Raw genomic sequence first — 21,718 nt, 5'->3', positions numbered from 1 at the left:
AGGCCTTTCTAAACCAGCATAATGTCTGTCAATGGCTCTGAGGATTGCACCCCCGTACCTAACGGTGTCAGGGTGTCGTTGACTACCTTTTAAAGTATGATGTTGCTGTCAGCATAGCCTTCACCATGGCGTACTCAGACTCTTTCCCATAAAAGAAACAGATCGCTGATCTCAGGGAGAACAGCCAAACACTTCCGGCTGCTAGTAGAAGCGCTCAATGCAGTGAAATCCTAGGTGCATTGCCCCCTGGGAAACATGAATATGCAAAAAAAAAAAAAAAAAGTGGAGCCTCATTGAAGAGTTTCGAAACACAGGACTAGCCAGATATCCCTCCGAGAAGGACCAAGCCAAGGGGTGGCTCCTGTAAGGAAACCACCAAAACCACCATATTAAGTGGCCCTATAAGTCAATGTAATGACAAGGGAAAAACCAAGGCCAGGTATCCATCCACATACAGCTGTTTCAGGGTGTTGCCCCTCATCAGTGAGGAGCAGGATTCTGGCTAGGTGGGAGCAATGCCTAGTAGAGCCATAAGAGAAACAGATCGCTGATCTCAGGGAGACCAGCCAAACAACAACACTGCCGGCTGCTAGTGAAAGTGCTCAGTGCAGTGAAATCATATGTGCATTGCCCCCTTCACCATGGCGTACTCAGACTCTTTCCCATCTATAGCATGTACTCATTATGAATCTCCTTTCATCTGTGAATGGAGCAGGACACCAGTGGTGGACCTCCCAATTCTTGTGTTCTCTGGTGCATGGTGCTGAAGGCTACTTCTGGAGGATGTTGAGCCCTCATGCCCCCTCTGACAATATGGTCATAAGCATGTGTACCAGTAGCCAATGGTGGTCATTTTGTAGGACTTTGGCAGGGTTCCTCGAGTTCCTCCTTGCAAGGAACAGATATGGGTCCTCCTGCTGGCTGATGCCCGTCTTTGTTCCTGTTCAGGTCTCTTATGTAATGGCCGTGGCCTGATATCTGCTCCATGCTCTTAAGACTTCTTGGAGACACAGTAAACCTTCTTGCTAAGGCACATATGTATGTCCCATCCAGAGGGGCTGGACTACTTGTGGCCCCTGAAAGGGCTGCAGGTACCTCCTTGTGCTAGCAGTAATGACAAGGACATTAGCAAAACTTTGGGTCAGGAAGGAAAGAGGCCACCATTAGCAATAATTATAATTTTTTTTCTTTTGGGGGTTGTCCTGCTGATAGCCCCCTATTAAGCATGGGGTGCTGAGTGGGAAGGCATATCTCTTACCTTCTTCTTCGGCATCGCTCCCGTGCAATCCTCAGTCCAGGAGTGAGTCGGCTCACGCGATGGGGGCGGGGCAGTGCTCCTAACTGTGCGAACACCACGGGAACGGCGCCAAGGTTGAAGGTAAGAGACATGTCTTGCTTCACTGTGGCCTGTGCTCAATAGGAAGATATCAGCAGGTTAGAGTCGTCTAACCTTGTAGTTCCCCTTTAATTTGCACCATATCAGGTAAAGTTGTATACTGTGACGCCTGTTTCCTTAAAGCGATTCTGTACCCACAATCTGACCCCCCCCCCCCAAACCACTCGTACCTTCGGTTAGCTGCTTTTAATCCAAGATCTGTCCTGGGGTCCGTTCGGCAGGTGAAACAACTTTTAAACTTGCAGCCCTGTGTCACATTGGCGTGGCCACAGTGTGTGCCCTAGGATTGCACCGACTTCTCCCCGTCCTCTTTATCATTAGCAATGCCCCTAGAACAATTTCTGCTATTCATCACCTGTGTGAACACTGCACATGGGTTGGACCGTTAAGGCACCTGTGCAGTGTTCAGACAAGTAAAGAATAGGAAAAATCCTACCCGGGGCGTTCATAATGGTGAGGAGAGGCGGTGCAGGCCTAGGGCATGGGTACTTTAAGCCACGACAATTTGACACAGGACTGCAAGTTTAAAAGTTGTTTTTTAGGACAATAACTGCATCACTTGCCGAACGGACCCCAGGACAGATCTTGGATAAAAAGCAGCTATCTGAAGGTACAGGTGGTTTGGGGTGGGCAGATTGTGGGTACAGAGTCATTTTAATTTTTTATGAGCAATTTTCTTGAGTTCCATAGTGACCTATCAGGCGTGGCAAAATAAATTATCTGACAATGGCGAGTGCTCCATTACGATTGAGGCATCATCTCAAGTTGCCTTCGACTTCTTCTTCTTCTCATCTAGACGTTGAGGTCACACAGCACCGCGGTAACCCAAGATTTTACCGCTTTCAAAAGTTGCCATGGGCTCTTAGTCTTAATTCCAATTTGTCAGAGATAGAAAACCCTCGGTATCGTGATCACCTTATCCTTTCCCGTCAGAACATCCCGAGATCTTGCTCCCTCCTACGTGCACGCTCTCCAGGGACGCTGGCACAGTTGATTGATATATTTGCAGAGCTTCTCTGTGCCGTCTCTCCTTCTTCCCGTGCTCGCCGCGGTCCCCGCAGATGTTGCCGGCGTGTCATTGTTTTAAAAAAAGATAATTGTTTGACATTTGAGACAGGACTTTGTATCGAGTGATAAAGCGTCAGAGCGTGAACCGTTCTCTGGATTATTCTTCCTTCTTTTTGTGCGTTTCGGCTTGTAGTAGCGGCCTTTAATCCCGCAGAGAGTCTCGCCATTGTCACTTCAGCTAATCAAGAAATCTCGGCCGTCGAAGAGAGAAGATTATTCGCTTTCTTTTATTTCTCTATTTTCCTCTTTTCACTCTTTATTTGGGTTTTATTCGCTATGCAAACAGAGGATGGAACGTGCCTGAGCGCCACACCGGGGGGAAGGCCGCTTGATCTCACTTGACAGAGCAGCTTTGAAATGAATTATGAGAAGATGTCCCATTAATCTGGCTCTTTTTTTTTTTTTCTCAGGTCACTGAGCAATAATTCCTAAGTGTTTATACAATCTATTGAAATCAATAAACAATTTAAACCGGTGTAGCCGCAGAATGTTTGGCAGGAACAAGGAATACGGAAAGTATGACAATGAATACAGTTAAAGTGTAGGTTTTTTTTTTGTTTTTTTTTATATATAATCAAAGCATTTTTTTTTGTTTTGTTTTTTTTTTTCCTCCCTTGCTCTTTTCTCTTTTGAGATTGGACATACAGACGTGTCCACTTTTGTCTGTGCATAGATTTTAAGGGATTTGTTAGTTTTGAAAAACTCCTATAGCCTAGGAGATATATGGCTGCCCTATCTCAGGGTAGCATAAACTGGTGGCCGAAGAGCTGAACAGAATGTTGTATCACTTACATTGTTCTGTGCAGCTGATCCAGTCCTCTCCATTATGTGCATGTGCTCAGTTGTCCTGAATATTCATGAGAAGCAGAAAACTCCATCCACCAGCTGCTGATTGGCAGTTATATATCCATGCTGTGTATAGGCAGTCACCTGTCAATCAGCTGGAGGGCAGGGAGAGGGTTGTGGCAACAGTCTCATTTTCCTACATACTAGGAGAACGGCTGAACAGAATGATGTAAGTAATACACCGATCACTAGTTTATGCAGCCCTCATTTAAGGCAGCGTAAACCTAGTGACAGATTCCCTTTAATGAGAAGCTTTTAATTGGTGTTATGCTGATTGGTATAGTAAGATCACTATGTAATTAATACATGGTACTTTGTCTTTCACATGCCCTGGCTTTGTCCATTTCTTCTGTGGTGTGCGTCCACCAGGTCTAGCGTTCGTCTGCAGAATCATGTGTGTATATATACGGCAATGAGGTGGCTTTGATTTTAGTGGCCAGTAAAGGTTGTTTTTTTTTGTTTGTTGTTTTTATACTCTGGTGCCATCCTGTAGGCAAAATTTTCTTGGGGATATGTAGCCCTTTAGGATGCCAGAAACAGCCGAACACCGTACTGTTTATAGAGAATATAGTGGATCGGGGATAACATTGTCAGATGTCAGTAACTCTTTACTGTACCAAACTTGGGTCTTCCTTTATACAGAATTGCCTGAGGTCTCATAGACTTCCATTAACCCTGTGTAGGTAGTTTCCCCCATAAGGCCGGTCCTCCCAACGACTAGTCTTCCCCATTAGGTATGTGCCCCCTGTAGGTACTTTCCACCATTAGGTAGGTCCTCCAAGTGACTAGTCTTCCCCATGTATGTGCCCCCTGTAAGTAGTTTGCACCATTAGGTAGGTCCTCCAAGTGACTAGTCTTCCCCATTAGGTATGTGCCCCCTGTAGGTAGTTTCCACCATTAGGTAGGTCCTCCAAGTGACTAGTCTTCCCCATGTATGTGCCCCCTGTAGGTAGTTTGCACCATTAGGTAGGTCCTCCAAGTGACTAGTCTTCCCCATTAGGTATGTGCCCCCTGTAGGTAGTTTGCATCATTATGTAGGTCCTCCCAACGACTAGTCTTTCCCATTAGGTATGTGCCCCCTGTAGGTAGTTTGCATCATTAGGTAGGTCCTCCCAACGACTAGTCTTTCCCATTAGGTATGTGCCCCCTGTAGGTAGTTTCCACCATTAGGTAGGTCCTCCCAATGACTAGCCTTCCCTATTGAGTATGTGCCCCCTGTAGGTAGTTTCCCTAGTGAGTTAGGTCCCTCCCAGTAGCCCAGCTCACCCTGTAGGTAGTGTTCACTCTTGCCTGTTCCCCTTGTTCATAGTATACTCAGTAGCCAGGCCCTCACCCCTGTAAGTAGTATCCTTAGTAGCCTGGTCCCCCCTATACTCACTAAATCATCTATATAGTGGGGTGACCAGAGGATCACTATGCAAAGACCTGGTTGTGATGGAAGTGTTTGAGCATGTACGTCCTGGACATGGTGGACATAACCCATGCTGTACACTTTAAACCCCAGGTGGCGCCATACTATATAGGTAACTTTCAGAACTGTTTACTGGATCTGTACTAATAATATATAATAGACCGACACTTTGAAAGGGGTCATTTGGGAGTGATAAAAGGGTCTGCTTTTCGTTTAGGGAAGAGAAGCCCCCCACCACCATCCATGGCTTGTGTTTGTTATTGCAGCATATTAATATTCAGTTTAGTGGATCAGAGTTGTAATACCAGACACGGCCTGTGAACAAGAGTGGCGCTGTTGCTGGGATAAGGCGCATATTTTTTGAGTGTTTTATGGCATGTAGTATTGCGTCTATTTCTGACTCTACCTGTGACATTGGGTGTTATGTGTCTTTCTATGCAGAGGTGTTATGCGCCTTTGTAAATGCCGCTGTTCCGCTCTCCCGCTGCGCCGTCACCGCCGTGATTGCCACCTGACACTCTTATGCACTGAACGTGTTCAATTTGTATATCTCCGAGCCACTTATGTAATGTCACACGTATACATTAAGCCGCAGCTGTCGCCATGAATTTTCATTCCTGCCGCAGCTCCGAGCAGTTACATGTCGGTTTTAAAGCCGCAGATGTAGAATTATTATCATTATTCTTATTACTACTATTTCCTACCCTTCCTGTGTATCGGGGTGACTCACTCGGATTAGACTATTTTAAGATTTGTTGACTATTAGAGTAGATTTAACCCCATAATGACTAAGCAGGTCTCCGGTTTGGCTCCTGGTTCTCTCTACTAAACAGCCATATTAGTTCCCCAACCTGCGGCCACCACAGCTATTGCCAAACAACAACTCCCATCATGCCCTGACAGCTGGAGCATTAGGGCATGATGCAACAGTTGGGGGGCCATAGGTTGGGAATTCTGACCTAGAGCTACTTGAGTACAGTCAGGATCTTAATAACCCCCATTTAAAGGGATACTCAGGCGAAAATCTTTTTCTTTTAAATAAACTGTTTTCAAAAAGTTATACAGATTTGTAATTTACTTCTATTTAAAAATCTCCAATCTTCCAATACTTATCAGATGCTGTATGTCCTACAGGAAGTGGTCTATTCTTTCCAGTCTGACACAGTGCTTTTTGCTGCCACCTCTGTCCAGAGCAGCAGCAAATCCACATAGAAAACCTCTCCTGCTCTGGACAGTTCCTGATATGGACAGAGGTGGCAGCAGAGAGCACTGTGTCAGACCGGAGAGAATACACCATTTGCTGCAGGACATACAGCAGCTGATAAGTACTGGAAGACTAAATTAGAAATCTATATAACTTTCTGACACCAGTTTATTTGAAAGAAAATTATTTTTGCTGAAGTACCCCTTTAACCCTTTTAATTGCTGTCTGTGACTGCAACATTTTTTACTATTTTTTTTTTTTCGGGGGGGGGGGGGGGGGGGTAGAAAAATCAGTACGCCGCTTCTTGATAAGATGACAATAAGCCTTTAAAGGGGCAGTGCCATCAAAAAATGACATATAAATAATGCTTTTATATTAAACATATTTATTAAGAATTTTTTTGTGACTTTTTTTTTTTTCTTTATTTTCCATTTTTCTATTTATACTATAAAATAATCCTGATATCTTGCAGTTCTCATTCTCACCACTGGGGCTAAAACTAAGCTTAGACTTCCTGTTGTGCCTGTGGTAATAAGAGGAGGCTGCTGTAAAGTGATCTGTACAGCATTGCAGCGTCATGTGACACCAGTAGAGGAGACCATAGCAGCTCCCTGTAGCATGACCTCTTCACAGGTCACAGAGCGCGCTCAGTAATGTCTCACATTCATCTTAAGAGGACAGAGTCTGTCTATTGTCGTCTATGTCCATGAGTCTTGCCGTAAAGCATGTCACTAAATGCTGTTAAGACCAGCCCAGGTAATATGGACGTCTCCATAACAATGTAAAAAAAGGAAAATAGAAACAGATTTGAAAAAAAGAACAAGTTTTAGTATCTGACTCTAATGAGTAAAAGAACATTTAGGTGACACAATCCCTTTAAGAAGAATAGCGCGAGCATGGATGGAACTTATATATAAGGAGTCGGGATCATTGTAGTCATTTATATCTAGAATATTCATCTAAAAAACAATAATATAGTTTTTTTTATAAATTCTAATTTCAGGTGAGATTGTCAGAGCGGTTTCCGCATCAGGAGTGATTGATTCTTACAGATAGTCAATCCTCTGTGTCGGGGGGGGGGGGGGATCTGCGGGTAGATGTATCGATCGGCCGTGATAGTCAGAGACTTCTCAGAGCTTGAAGCTGCGGCGCTGGTGTCAGCATCTCCTGACCTTCCCCCAGTCTATTCATCTTGCCGCGGCCTAAATTAAATTGTAAGCTTGATTGGCCCGAGAAGCAGCGGCTCCTGGGAAGATCCTGCGAAGTCGCATCTAATATCGATAAGGATACTGGGAGTGCGAGGAGTACATGACACTGGAAGTAATTGATAGCGTCTGTGTACGGAATGAGCGGCCATTACGCATAGTGATCAGTGGGCAGCGGGGTGGAAGACCAAGCGGGGTGGACTGCCAGATGGACGTTCTCTTCTATTCACTATATTTCTAATGCAATATGGTGTTATGTAGTAACAGGGTGGACCCACAGTGTCTCCTGATCGGTTAGACCAGGAATGGGGAACATTACGGCCCTCTGGCTGTTGGAAAAACTACAATCCCCATCATGCCTGGACAGCCAAAGCTAACGCTTTGGCTGTCCAGGCATGATGGGGATTGTAGTTTTTCAAACAGCCCAAGGGCCAAAGGTTCCCCATCCCTGGGTTAGACCTTGGGACACTTTCGAGGTTATTGCCTGGACTTTAGAGCAGTGGCCGACCATGTTGCTTCTTCGGTGAATGATCTGGGAGTAGGTTGGCCTTTGAGGGCCAAGAGAAAAGCACCAATAGACTGGGCAGAGAGGAGGCCAGATACTCACTGAGGTCTTGGGCTGGTGTCATAAGTGCATGGTCGGTAGATGGGGGGCAGCATGGTCGGTAGATGGGGGGCAGCATGGTCGGTAGATGGGGGCAGCATGGTCAGTAGATGGGTGCAGCATGGTCGGTAGGTGGGGGGCAGCATGGTCGGTAGATGGGGGGCAGCATGGTCAGTAGATGGGTGCAGCATGGTCGGTAGATGGGGGGCAGCATGGTCAGTAGATGGGGGCAGCATGGTCAGTAGATGGGGGCAGCATGGTCGGTAGATGGGGGGCAGCATGGTCAGTAGATGGGGGCAGCATGGTCAGTAGATGGGGGCAGCATGGTCGGTAGATGGGGGGCAGCATGATCGGTAGATGGGGGCAGCATGGTCGGTAGATGGGGGCAGCATGGTCAGTAGATGGGGGCAGCATGGTCAGTAGATGGGGGGCAGCATGGTCGGTAGATGGGGGGCAGCATGGTCGGTAGATGGGGGCAGCATGGTCGGTAGATGGGGGGCAGCATGGTTGTTAGATGGGGGCAGCATGGTTGGTAGAAGGGGGGCAGTATGGTGACTAGATGGGGGCAGCATGGTTGGTAGATTGGGGGCAGCATGGTCGGTAGATGGGGGCAGCATGGTCGGTAGATGGGGGGCAGCATGGTCGGTAGATAGGGGCAGAATGGTTGGTAGATTGGGGGCAGCATGGTCGGTAGATGGGGGCAGCATGGTCGGTAGATTGGGGGCCAGCATGGTCCGTAGATTGGGGGCCAGCATGGTCCGTAGATTGGGGGCCAGCATGGTCGGTAGATGGGGGGGCAGCATGGTCGGTAGATTGGGGGCAGCATGGTCGGTAGATGGGAGCAGCATGGTCGGTAGATGGGAGCAGCATGGTCATGGTGGGCAGCATGGTCGTGTAGTCAGAAGTTGAACACAGGAGGTATAGCATAGTACAAGGCAGCAGGTAGGGATGAAGTGACAAAAAGTCCAGGTCCTACCCTCATACATACAAGGAACACCAGGACGCTTTTGCTTAGGTTGGTTTGCAAGGTGGAGCTGACACCTATTAAAGGGGTACTCCAGTGGGGTTTATTTATTTATTTATTTTTCAAATTTACTGGTGTCAGAAAGTTATACGGATTTGTAATTTACCTCTATTTAAAAATCTTCAGTCATCTAGTACTTATCAGCTGCTGTATGTCCTGCAGGAAGTGGTGTATTCTTTCCAATATGACACAGTGCTCTCTGCTGCCACCTCTGTCCATGTCAGGAACTGTCCAAAGCAGCAGCAAATCCCCATAGAAAACCTCTACTGCTCTGGACAGTTCCTGACATGGACAGAGGTGGCAGCAGAGAGCACTGTGTAAGACTGGAGAGAATACGCCACTTCTGGATATATTTGCAAATCTGTATAACTATCTGACACCAGTTGATCTGTGTTTCCATTGAGGACATCTTTAAATGTCTGCCCAGCCTAAGCCTGGGAGTCCAGTGGGTGGGCCCTGCTCAGTGATTGACAACTAACACTGTACATGCTCATACAAGGAAGGGTGTCATTAAATGAGACCACCCACTTGACTCCTAAGGGAAAAAAATAAGTTTTTTAGAATTAAATGACAAGTATTACTGGATCTCCTTCCACAGCTCTGTATGTCAGTGATCAGCTGATCCTCTCCTAGAACACCTGCTGCTGGATGCCCCTGCATCTCATGGAGACCGGATCCCTTTAATACTAATCCTCCTATTTACATCTGTAAGATTTTGCCATACAGGACGGTTAATTATTTCCCGTCTAAAGCTGGGACGCCGCGCGGCATTCGTTATTAGTGAGGTGACAGCGCAGCCTAGTGGCGTCATCTGGGAATTACATAATGTAACTTGCCATAAGTCTTATGTCCTGTGACAAGAAAAGAAAAGTCATTGTAGATGGGACATTAGAGAGGAGGGGGCCCTGTTACTGCCATAAACATAACTTTTTGGGCCAAAAAGTTCAGTGCTCCAAGTTTTTGTGGTAATCCTAAACTAATAGGGACGCAATGCTGTTATAAGAATTAAAGGGTTATCCAGGATTAGCACAGTTAATTGTCAGCGATTGTCATTCTGGATAGTCCAGCCTTTATGCCAAGGACTGTAGTGTCCTCCTACAGTACAGGAACTTAGTGAAGCCATTAGGAGGGTGCATGACGACTGTTTCCAGTGATAAGCAGAACAGAGAGTGTGGCTCTGGATCTGTACAAGATAAGTGATGTAATGTATCATGTTTATGAAGAATACATCTGTTTATAGATTGCACATACCTTATCAGACAAAACATACCTTATCAGACAAAATATAGTAGCTTTCTTTCAAAAGCAGCGCCACCCCTGTCCTCAGGTTGGGAGTGGTAATTCAGCCCGGCTCTATTCACCGTAATAAAACTGAGCTGCAATACCACACACAATCTGAGGACAAGAGTGGCACTGTTTCTGGGGGAAAAAATTAAAAAGTAGCTTTTTTTTTTCTTTTTTCTAGTGTTGCATAACCCCTTTAATGTTGCTACCAATGCATCTATCAGTCTCTTCACCTTTTTAATTATCTGGACAGCGAATAATTTTACTTCTAATCCCTGTAGGTTCCAGACCGATCTCCGAGCATCATCCAGCTGGAAGGATACTCATGAACGAGTCAGGAGTATATTAAGGACACACGGGGTCCAGCAGAGGCAACTTTATGTAAGTTCCTAGCTTTGGCTGTCCAGGCATGATGGGAATTGTAGTTTTGCAACAGCTGAAGCGCTGTGAGTTTGATACCTGTGCCCCGGAGACATAGCGTGTACCACGTGATGTACATGTACCAATTCGTGAGAACCTACAGTTGTGTCCACCTTTACTTTTCCACAAAGTTTTTTTTTAAAAGTGTAGTTCACCAACATCTTCTAAGTTCCAGAGATTTGTAATTTACTTCAAATAAAAAAATCTCCAGTCTTCCATTACTTATCAGCTGCTGTATGTCCTTCAGGAAGTGGCGTATTCTCTCTAGTATGGCAGTGCTCTATTCTGCCACCTCTGTCCATGTCAGGAACTGTCCAGAGCAGGAGCAAATCCCCATAGAAAACCTCTCAAACTCTCCAGACTGGAAAGAATACTCCACTTCCTGCAGGACATACAGCAGCTGATAAATACTTGAAGTCTGGAGATTTTTTTAATAGAAGTAAATCTCTGGCACAAAAAAAGTTTGAACTACCCCTTTAAGGGAAATAGATTTTGACCTGTTTATAGCTCCTTATTGTGCACAGGGCACTGAGGATGATCTCGACGCTGTTCCCGTGCAGTTTGTAGTGTAATTCTGCATCCGGTAAGGCCGTTTGGCACACAGGGGGTGGGGCTACTGCCTCCAGAGCACCGATCTGCTCCACTAATAATCATTAGAAGGGGCCAGCTGGGGGTGGATTGGTGCTCTGGGGAGGGTAGCCCCGCTCCTAGTACTCCACATGGCCTTACCAGATGCAGAATAACACTACAAATTGCATAGGAATGGCGCCAAGAATGAAGGTAAGAGACCTACCTTTGTCCTCAGCACTCTGTGTGCTATAGGGACATATCAGCAAGTTAGATTCAGGTTACAATACAGTATAAAGCAGTATGAATCTCCAGTATACACCTGATAACACACTATACAGCAGTAAGAGCCTCCAGTATACACACTATACACCTGATGACACAGTATACAGCAGTAATAGCCGCCAATGTACACAGTATACACCTGATAACACATTATATAGCAGGAAGTGTGCACAGTATAGTTTAGTAGCAGTAAGGCTGGGAGTAGTAGTAGCAGTCTGGCGCGAAGTTGTAGTAAAAGTAGTGATAGGATTAGTAGAAGCAGTAGAGCTGGGAGAAGTGGTAGCAGTAGAGCTGGGAGTAGTGGTAGCAGTATGGCTGGGAGTAGCGGTAGCGGTAAGGCTGGGAGTAGTAGTAGAAGTAGGGCCGGAAGTAGTAGTAGAAGTAGTGATAGGATTAGTAGAAGCAGTAGGGCTGAGAGAAGTGGTAGCAGTAGCGCTGGGAGTAGTAGTAGTAGCAGTATGGCTGGGAGTAGTATCAGCAGTAGGGCCGGAAGTAGTAGCAGCAGTATGGCTGGGAGTAGTATCAGCAGTAGGGCTGGGAGTAGCGGTAGTAGTAGAAGTAGTGATTAGTAGAAGCAGGAGGGCTGAGAGAAGTGGTAGCAGTAGCGCTGGGAGTAGTAGTAGCAGTAGGGCTTAGAGTAGCAGGAGCAGTAAAGCTGGGAGTAGTAGTAGCGCTGGGAGTAGTAGTAGCAGTAGGGCTTAGAGTAGCAGGAGCAGTAAAGCTGGGAGTAGTAGTAGCGCTGGGAGTAGTAGTAGCAGTAGGGCTTAGAGTAGCAGGAGCAGTAAAGCTGGGAGTAGTAGTAGGGCTGGAAGTAGCGGTAGGGCTGGAAGTAGCGGTAGGGCTGGGAGTAGTGGTAACAGTAGGGCTGGGAGTAGTAGTAGTAGGGCTGGGAGTAGCGGTAGCAGTAGTAGGGCTGGGAGTAGTAGTAGCAGTAGGGCTGAGAGTAGCAGAAGCAGTAAAGCTTGGGAGTAGTAATAGGGCTGAAAGTAGCGGTAGAGCTGGGAATAGTAGTAACAGTAGGGCTGGGAGTAGTAGTAGCAGTAGGGCTGAGAGTAGCAGAAGCAGTAAAGCTTGGGAGTAGTAATAGGGCTGAAAGTAGCGGTAGAGCTGGGAATAGTAGTAACAGTAGGGCTGGGAGTAGCGGTAACAGTAGGGCTGGGAGTAGTAGTAGTAGGGCTGGGAGTAGCGGTAGCAGTAGTAGGGCTGGGAGTAGTAGTAGCAGTAGGGCTGAGAGTAGCAGAAGCAGTAAAGCTTGGGAGTAGTAATAGGGCTGAAAGTAGCGGTAGAGCTGGGAATAGTAGTAACAGTAGGGCTGGGAGTAGTAGTAGCAGTAGGGCTGAGAGTAGCAGAAGCAGTAAAGCTTGGGAGTAGTAATAGGGCTGAAAGTAGCGGTAGAGCTGGGAATAGTAGTAACAGTAGGGCTGGAAGTAGCGGTAGGGCTGGGAGTAGATGTAGCAGTAAAGCTGGGAGTAGTAGTAGGGCTGCAAGTAGCGGTAGGGCTGGGAGTAGTGGTAACAGTAGGGCTGGGAGTAGTAGTAGTAGGGCTGGGAGTAGTGGTAGCCGTAAGGCTGAGAGTAGCAGTAGGGCTGGGAGTAGCGGTAGCAGTAGTAGGGCTTGGAGTAGTAGTAGCAGTAGGGCTGAGAGTAGCAGAAGCAGTAAAGCTGGGAGTAGTAGTAGTAGGGCTGGAAGTAGCGGTAGAGCTGGGAATAGTAGTAACAGTAGGGCTGGGAGTAGTAGTAGGGCTGGAAGTAGCGGTAGAGCTGGGAATAGTAGTAACAGTAGGGCTGGGAGTAGTGGTAGCAGTAAGGCTGAGAGTAGCGGTAGCAGTAGGGCTGGGGGTAGTAGTAGCAGTAGGGCTGAGAGTAGCAGTACAGTGAGGTGGTCTGTTTATGAGTGAGGTGGTGGTGGTCGTCGCCAGGGGCGGGGACCTAAAGCAAGTGAGCACCTGAACTTTTAGCAAGTTTGCTCATCACTAATTAGCACTTCCTTCCTTCCCATAGGGAGCTATATTACATTCTTATACATATCGTACTGTGATGGTGTTAGAGTGGGGGGTCAGCAGCACAACGCAGATGCTATAAAGTTTTCCCGAACGTCGCGGACTGGCTGAGCGAGCGCGGTAATTACAGCTAACCAGTACAAATGATGGGATGTCTAACAAGAAGGTATTAGCGGGAGCGCTCGCTGAGCTTTGAAATTTGATTCTGATGTTGAGTTTTACAAATGTTCGGCTGCCGTGGGAGTTTAAAGGCATGAGCGGAGAATGGCAAGCACCAGCGATTCCAAGGCCTCCGCAGATTCCCTCAAATTTATAACCCGCAGGAATTTTCTTTTCTTCTCTCAATTCAGTAACATTTAATTAAAAATATTCATCAATTTGTGGCTCATTACTTCGCGGCGACGCTTTTTAGTTTTTTTCCTTCTTCCTTTCTCTTTTCTCCAATTTTACATCACTCTATGGAAATCCAAGCGCGTGTGTCAAGGACGAGGAACATTCGGCCATGATAGGATTATAGATGAAACACACAACCCTAATGGGTAATGGACATCTTCGAATATTATATGTGAGCGCATGTAGAGAACTGCAATTATAGGAACTGCTTAAAGGGAAATAGTTTTAAATGAAGGCAGCATAAACTAGTAACAGAAAAGCTGAACAGATCAGGGTATTACTTACATCATCCTGTTCAACCGTTCTCCTAATATGCAGGAGAATAGGATTCTTGCCGCACCCCTCCCCCCGCCCTCCAGCTGCAGAATGACAGTTGACTGCCTATACACAGCATGAATAGATAACTGTCAATCAGCAGCTGGGGGAGGAGTTTTCTGCTTCTCATGAATATCCAGGACTACTGAGCTCATGCACATAATGGAGAGGACTACTTATTGTCCATGTAATTCAGGAGGAGATCTCTGGATCAGCTGCACAGAGCAATGTAAGTGATCCATTATTCTGTTTAGCTTCTCTGTCACTAGTTTATGCCACCCTGAGATAGGACACCATAAACCTGCTGACAGAGTCTTTAAGCTAGGTTGGATGTGGCTACAAAACGGCTGCAGTGTAATCCATAACGCAAAAAGACTGGTGTGCAATGTAAGGTGCAGTGTAAACCAGTGTGTAATCCATGAAATAGAATGGCTAATGTGTTCATTGTGTTATGTAGACAATAGCATTAGGAGCTGCCCAGAGCAGGAGAGGTTTTCTATGGGGATTTGCTGCTGCTCTGGACAGTTCCTGACATGGACAGAGGTGGCAGCAGAAAGCAGTGCGTCAGACTGGAGAGAATACACCACTTCCTGCAGGACATACAGCAGCTGCTAAGTACTGGAAGACTAAATATTTGTACATAGAAGTAAATTACAAATCTATATAACTTTCTGAAACCAGTTGATTTACAAGAAAAATATTTTTGGCGGAGTACACCTTTAATACTAGCAAAACCCTTGTTGGTAAGCACAGTTCATGTCTTTGTCCGTAGGCAAACTTACAAAATCAGCAAGGGATCAAAATTATTTCGTTCACTGTATATTTGTCTTGAAAAATTCCTTTAAGCTCAGTATCTGATAATTCATGAAGTCTCGTGTTTCCAGTGCTGAACTGGGGAAAAAGAAAAAAAGGTGCAAAAAAGGATAAATTCCTGTGACCTGTACATATAATCTCATTATTTCACTAGGATAAGAATGTGTCATGGAAGGAACCTGAACACAGCAATACAAGGAATGAGGACTCACTGAGCACCAGAGAGCTGCAGGACAGGTGAGTATTACTTTTTAGAGGTCTTTAACCTGCCACCATGCTTTACAGTGCAGCCGTTCCTGTCCAGCTTAACAGTATATGCACCATCCTAAAGATTACTTCAACCACAATAACCTGTAACATATGAAGGACCGACCAATGGTACATCCCCTAATTCTGTATAGAGATGGCCACACCGACAGTCACTCTCCATGAACATCTATGGCAGATTTAGAAGCATTGAAGTGTGGTAGTTTTGGGCAGAAAAGTCTTCTGCAGTCACTACTAGCTTTAAGTATATATAGTTATACATGTAGGACTTGTCAAATAAAATTTTTGCACATACATACATACATATAGAAAAATTGGCTCCTTCTGATATGCTGCCTTTTCCCTCCCATTGTTGACACCTCGTTGTCTAGGTTACCAACCACTACTCTGCTATATATTAATTATACAGTATACATACACTGTATCGCTATACTCTATATGCATTATAGCTATATATACACCAGCCAGACCACTTTTATTAGAGCAGAGGCGACAATCATCTACACTAACAGGGGTGACTATCGGTAAACTAACAGAGGCGACTATCGGGTACACTGACATGGGCAACTATCAGGTACACTAACAAGTGTGGCTGTCAGCAACACTAACTGCCGATGATCAAGTACAATAGCAGGGGCGACTATCAGTTACACTAGCAGGTGCAGCGATCAGGTACACTAACGGGGGCGACTGTCAGGTACAGCAATATGATACAGAGCAACGAGCAGTTACAGAACCAGGGGTGACAATAGGTACAGTAATGGGGAACAGGAGAGGCAATTGGGTACAGCTACTGGGGACAGGGGTGACTATGAGGTACAGCAACAGGACGCAACGGTTGGAGTAGGAAGAGGTCAATGGATTCTATTAATGTATTGATAGGGGAAACCAGGGCAGGAAGAAAAGCAGAAACGGCAGCGATCAGCTGATCTGGCAGAGAAAGGCTTTTTTCGTTAGCCAACCCCCTTTTTAGCATAGTACAAAACAGCAGCTTTCATTGTCTATCCTCCCAGGGATTTCTATCATCCTGATCTCATGCTGTTGATTCTGCATTGTTTTTGGATGATGCTGCTTTACCCCCTCGGTCCATCGCCTCCATATCACATTAGGTTTTCTTATTCGTTGTTGCTTCTCTTTTGTTAATACGTAAACGTAGCAGTAACCCTCTACCCACCTGTTCCCTCCGAGCCCGAGCTGTGCGGTAAGATCGGACCCGTGTGCCGCTGTGTTCCCTCTTTATCTAGTCACTCCGCCTGTGGGCACACTTTTCATGTAATGGGACAGTACATTAAGAGTCCTCGGAGAGCCGTTCCCGCTTGTACAGTCTATTTAGGTACCAGCTCCTTTTAATTAAATCCACTGGTACTAAAAATGTACTTTATTACCGGAGGCTCCATACTACAGAGCCGCGCTCAGGAAGAACACGGAGACATTGTCTGCCTGCAGGTCTGACTTCAAGGGATTTTGAAAGGGGTCCCAAACAGGCAACTACGACTTCTAGAGTCACGTCACTGTCTTTTACTATTTTGTTATTGCATGTATGACGTCCAAAATGCAAGACAATGGGATGTCTCCTTTTTCTTGGAATAAATTGGTAGATGGATTTTTTATTTTTTTTATTTCCTCCTTGCGCCCTCCCAACCAACGTGCAACCTTCCTGCGCCCTCACCCCTCTCCACCAAAGCACAACCTTCCGGCGCCCTCACGCCTCCCCACTAATGTGTAACCTTCCGGCACCCTCACCCCTCCCCAACGTGCAACCTCCCGGCGCCCTCACCCCTCCCCATGAATTAGCAACCTCCCAGCGCCCTCACCCCTCCCCACCACCGCACAGCCTCCCAGCGCCCTCCCCACCACCGCACAGCCTTCCGGCGCCCTCACCCCTCCCCATCAACGCACAGCCTTCCGGCACCCTCACCCCTCCCCACCACCGCACAGCCTCCCGGCGCCCTCACCCCTCCCCATCAACGCACAACCTCCCAGCGCCCTCACCCCTCCCCACCACCGCACAGCCTTCTGGCGCCCTCACCCCTCCCCATCAGCGCACAACCTCCCGGCGCCCTCACCCCTCCCCACCAACGCGCAACCTCCCAGCGCCCTCACCCCTCCCCATCACCGCACAGCCTTCTGGCGCCCTCACCCCTCCCTACCAACGCACAACCTCCCGGCGCCCTCACCCCTCCCCATCAACGAGCAACCTCCCAGCGCCCTCACCCCTCCCTACCAACGCACAACCTCCCGGCGCCCTCACCCCTCCCCATCAACGAGCAACCTCCCAGCGCCCTCACCCCTCCCTACCAACGCACAACCTCCCGGCGCCCTCACCCCTCCCCACCAACGCGCAACCTCCCGGCACCCTCAGAATTTTTTTTATTTTTTAAAAATATTTTTTATTTTAAATTTTTATTTTTTATTTTCGATCGCACTTTGATGGGTTGCTAGGCTGCAGAACCAAGCTTCAATTTATTTGCTTTTTCCAGGTGACTCCCAGTAAGGAATCACCTCCAGCTAGACACGTCTAAAACCCAGCATAGACTATAACTGCTGCCGGCAGATAAATAGTAGAGGAAGAAGCCTTGCATTCATATGAACTCTTTTAGGGGGGGAAGGTGGATGGTGCCATGTGGCACACACTCCAATAAGCATTAGGGTTGGGTATGTAGCTTTACCTTCATGTCTCCAGAAAGCCTTGTGCTGTCTAGAGTCAGGCACAATGAGTAGATATAGCCGTAACTGGAGCATGCTGGAGTCCCACAGTTCAGAATTTGAATACTGATGGCTTAAGAAGTTGGATGGAGCCTTAGGGCTTCCTGGAAAACATTGATACAGCCATAGATCACATCCAAGTTTTCCCAGACTCTAACTTCTTCAGCCACTGTAATCAAATGTGGAACAGTCTAATTGGAGCATGCACGAGGTGCGCTCATCTCTATTGAAGAGGATTAAAGTTTTTAAACAACTGGAGGACCGAAGGTTCCACATCCCTGACCTAGATTATCCAGTACTTTAATACTTGCTTTGTACCTCCTCTTATCCCACCTTGGTTATCTAGTTCTGATTATATCTGCTGGGGGGAGAATTGCTGTTGGGAGGAGGTAACACACATAGACCTCCAAACGTCTCACCTAAGGAGTCCATGGACTTGAAATGAACGGTTTCTGTTTGCATAAACTTTCTTTAGTTCCATGATTCAGGAAATGATGCCTGTAATCCTTCCTTCCATCCGCAGCCTCTTGTTCCCGCAGGAGAAGTCCGTTCACTTGGACAATGGGGAGTTCTGGTGCAATAGAGCGGCCGCATACAAAGGCAAAAGTCATAGGATCATATTCGAGGAGAGCATGGAGAAAATCTACAAGAACATGTACAGAAATGCCGCCAACCCAAAGGCATATAGGAAGACGAATGACTCCAAGGAGCACTGATATATGTTATTCAGAGTCTAAGGGGCGGGGCATGACACAGGAGCTCTTAGGTCTCTGCATTGTCTCTTTAGGTAATGGTAATGCACCATCTAAGGGACAGACGATTGACAGATTACTCGTCTGGGTTATAAACTAATTTATGCACAAATGAATGTAAACTTTTTTTTTTCTTTTCCTGCCTTTTGTCTTACTTTGACTAAGACCTTGAACTGTAATTGTAAGATAGGTAGCTCTAGGGGGAAATATACCTTAATGTGTGCTTGACATGTCCCCGAGACACGTTAGAAGATGCCATCAGTGGAGGTCCCTTCTGATTCCCAAATAGACGGGCCCATGGTGCTCCGCAAAGCTCTTAAACTCCTTTGCTCCATTGCTGGGACTGTCACAAAGCTCATAATGCCGGATCATTGAAATCAATAGGATGACAACCTGAACATCTCCCGACGCGTCTCGGGGAGCTGTCACAAGACGTATTAAAGTAGATTTCTCCTTTTAATAGAAATTCCTCAGACCAAAGCAGGATATTAGTGTGCCTTGAGATCGTAAGTATGACAGACCACACCATGGGCTTAAAGTGAACTTTTACTGCTACTAGATGTCTGACGCTGGCAGTGGTGGGTTCCATGAGCCAAGACCAGTTTATAGAACAATGAGGCCATAGCACTGCATTGCACCAGGCAATTCTCCTATACCCTGGGATCCCTGTATATCAGTGGCTCTATAACGCACAGACATTGAATGTATTACAGTGTTATTGATGCAGCTCGTTTTTTTAAGAACTAAACCAAAGTTTTGAGGTTGCATTCAGAGCTGATAACTCCTTTAACGGCTTCCGGAGTACTGGAGAAAGGCCACTGTTCACATTGTGAGGCTTGATGCCCATCATCGTGGCTGCAGTTACATTTATATTCTTCTTTATTAACTTTTTACTTTATAGAATTGTTTATACTTTTATACTGAACACTGAAGTAATGAATAAGTTGCTGCAAAGTCACAATATTAGGGACGCTCATGGGTGACCAAATGTGGCTTTGGAGCCTTAGAACTGTTAACAGATTAAAGCCAATGTACCATTAGGCACATGACTCTCTTTATTTTTTACAGTAACAGATTGGCTCCGGTGTGGGGGTCCAGGTGGCGCAGTTCTCTTTTTAAAATACTGCCCGATTCCCACACTTGGTGGTGTTCTTTGGTTGTGTACCGGCACTATGCTCTAGAGGCTAGCCCGCCACCGACCTCAGTGGGACCATATACCCTCCCTTCTGTGATGTGGCTCCATTGATTCTAATGGAGCCACGTCACAGAGAAAGGGCATATGGTCCCACTGGGGGCGGCGGGCCCTCCCCCAGTGCTCTGAGTAAGCTCTGGGCTCGGGAACTGGGCTCCACTCTGGGCTGATCTTCTACTAGAAAAAATAATAAACAATGTACCTAATGGTACATTTGCTTAAAGTGGTGCCTCCCCAGTTCCAGCGCCGTGTCCCAGATGGCACCTCTCCGGCCCATGCTGCCCGGCCACTCCCTGGTCTCTGACGTGTGCTTGAGACGTGATGTTTCAAGTCCGCTCAGCCAGTCAGTGGCAGAGGCGGGATCCCACATCTCAAGCCCCTGCAGAGACCATAAAGCGGCCGGGCAGTGCGGACTGAAGCGACGCGATCTGGGACACGGCACTGGAACTGGGGAGGTAAGGGACACATCCCACATCCACCTCCTCCCCGGCCATAGGCAAAAAAGCCCCCAGTACTCCTTTAAAGACAATACTGAAAGCATCATCTTATTGGATATATTTTATTTTAGGAGTAAATTTAAAGAATTTGCACATAATTCAAAATTCTGTTAGTCAGACACGTGGTTTACTGTATAGCCAGGCCATATTGCCATCTAAGCTCCCACAATCCCCTGCTCCCTGGTAACTGAAAACCAGTAAAATTTGAAATTTAAATAATGGGGCAGATGTAGAAAACTGCCTTATGTTGCCTATAGCAACCATTCAGTGCCGCTGTTATTACTCAAGCCGTGCTCTGATTGGTTACTATGGGCAAAGGGGTCTGTTACTATTGAACAGAAATGGGGCCCAGTTCTACCTATACTTGTGATCTAAGTGGTAGCAGAGTTGCTCGCCTTTTGTTAGTGTAGCCATTGCTTGACTATTGCTTTTAACCTTTACATAAATGCAAAATTCTAAAGCCTTAAAGGAAAAGAATCCGCTGTCTACGTCACCAATACATTTTCACCTTTAAGTCCCGTTTTTCAACCGGAGAAAACCCAAATTACACACCCCACAGGGTTATATTCTCAGGAACTGTACATTGCAGCGGAGACGTGTCTGTGATCTCTGGTCTATACCGCATGGTACTTATTTTGTATTTTTATACTGTATTTTAATAAATCTCTAAAACAACTGAAAATGGATCCAGTCATTCATGTAGACCCCCAGGTTCACTTTTTTTATGAGGTCATTCCCCAGGGAGCTCCTTATGTCTCCTCTATTTACTGGTGTCACATGATGCTGCAATGCTGTACAGATCACTTTACAGCAGCCTCCTCTTATCACCACAGACACAACAGGAAGTCTCAGTTTAGTTTTAACCACAGTGGTGAGAATGAAAACTCAGGATTATTTTATAATATAGATAGAAAAATAGAAAATTTTAAAAAATGGCACCAAAAATTCTTTAAAAATGTTTCCCATAAAAACATTATTTATACAGTAAGTCATTTTTTATGACACTGTCTCTTTAAAACTTTCTGTCATTTAAAATAAGTTGGGGGTTGTCATCAGACGTGAAAAGTTATGATGTGGTGACACAGCTGGGAAGGAAGAACAAGGGAACATGTCTCTCCTTGGCTGTCAATCAAATCCACTTCATTACAGTCTATAAAGTGAAATGTTTGGATCTTCAGTGGGTCGGGGAGTGGAGCACATTGCTGTTTCAGCTGGAAAACATGGGTATAACCAAGGCTCAACAGGACTTCTCATCAGGATTTGGATTATACTTTTTTTTTAAATCTCCAAGTCCTTTTGTAAATGTGTCCCAAAAGCCCAGGGGGCGTTCCCCAGCCCGACAATAGCCCAGGTAAGTCCAGCCCATGTTCTCCTATTTATCTGGCACCCACACGATGTGTATGATCATGGCAGGTCCCATAGCTCCCATCAGAATGGCGCGGCAGTGCACATACTCTACTGTCTCTTTGT

At 46.3% G+C, this 21,718-nt stretch overlaps 1 protein-coding gene across 2 annotated transcripts in view; it reads left to right on the top strand.

Annotated features, from left to right (window-relative positions):
- Positions 1-20,919, top strand: part of SPATA6 (spermatogenesis associated 6) — a 46,574-nt gene extending 25,655 nt beyond the window's left edge. For both annotated transcript variants that reach the window (XM_069981581.1, XM_069981578.1), the window contains exons 8-10: positions 10,324-10,423; positions 14,989-15,071; positions 18,331-20,919. In XM_069981581.1, coding sequence (XP_069837682.1) covers positions 10,324-10,423; positions 14,989-15,071; positions 18,331-18,523 — 376 coding nt within the window. In that variant the 3' untranslated portion in view covers positions 18,524-20,919. The remainder of the gene's footprint in view (positions 1-10,323; positions 10,424-14,988; positions 15,072-18,330) is intronic.
- Positions 20,920-21,718: the final 799 nt, after the last annotated feature.

Source organism: Dendropsophus ebraccatus, chromosome 8 (genome assembly GCF_027789765.1).
Source record: "Dendropsophus ebraccatus isolate aDenEbr1 chromosome 8, aDenEbr1.pat, whole genome shotgun sequence".
In the NCBI taxonomy this organism is placed as follows: domain Eukaryota; kingdom Metazoa; phylum Chordata; class Amphibia; order Anura; family Hylidae; genus Dendropsophus; species Dendropsophus ebraccatus.
This window is presented reverse-complemented; position numbering and strand designations above follow the sequence as displayed.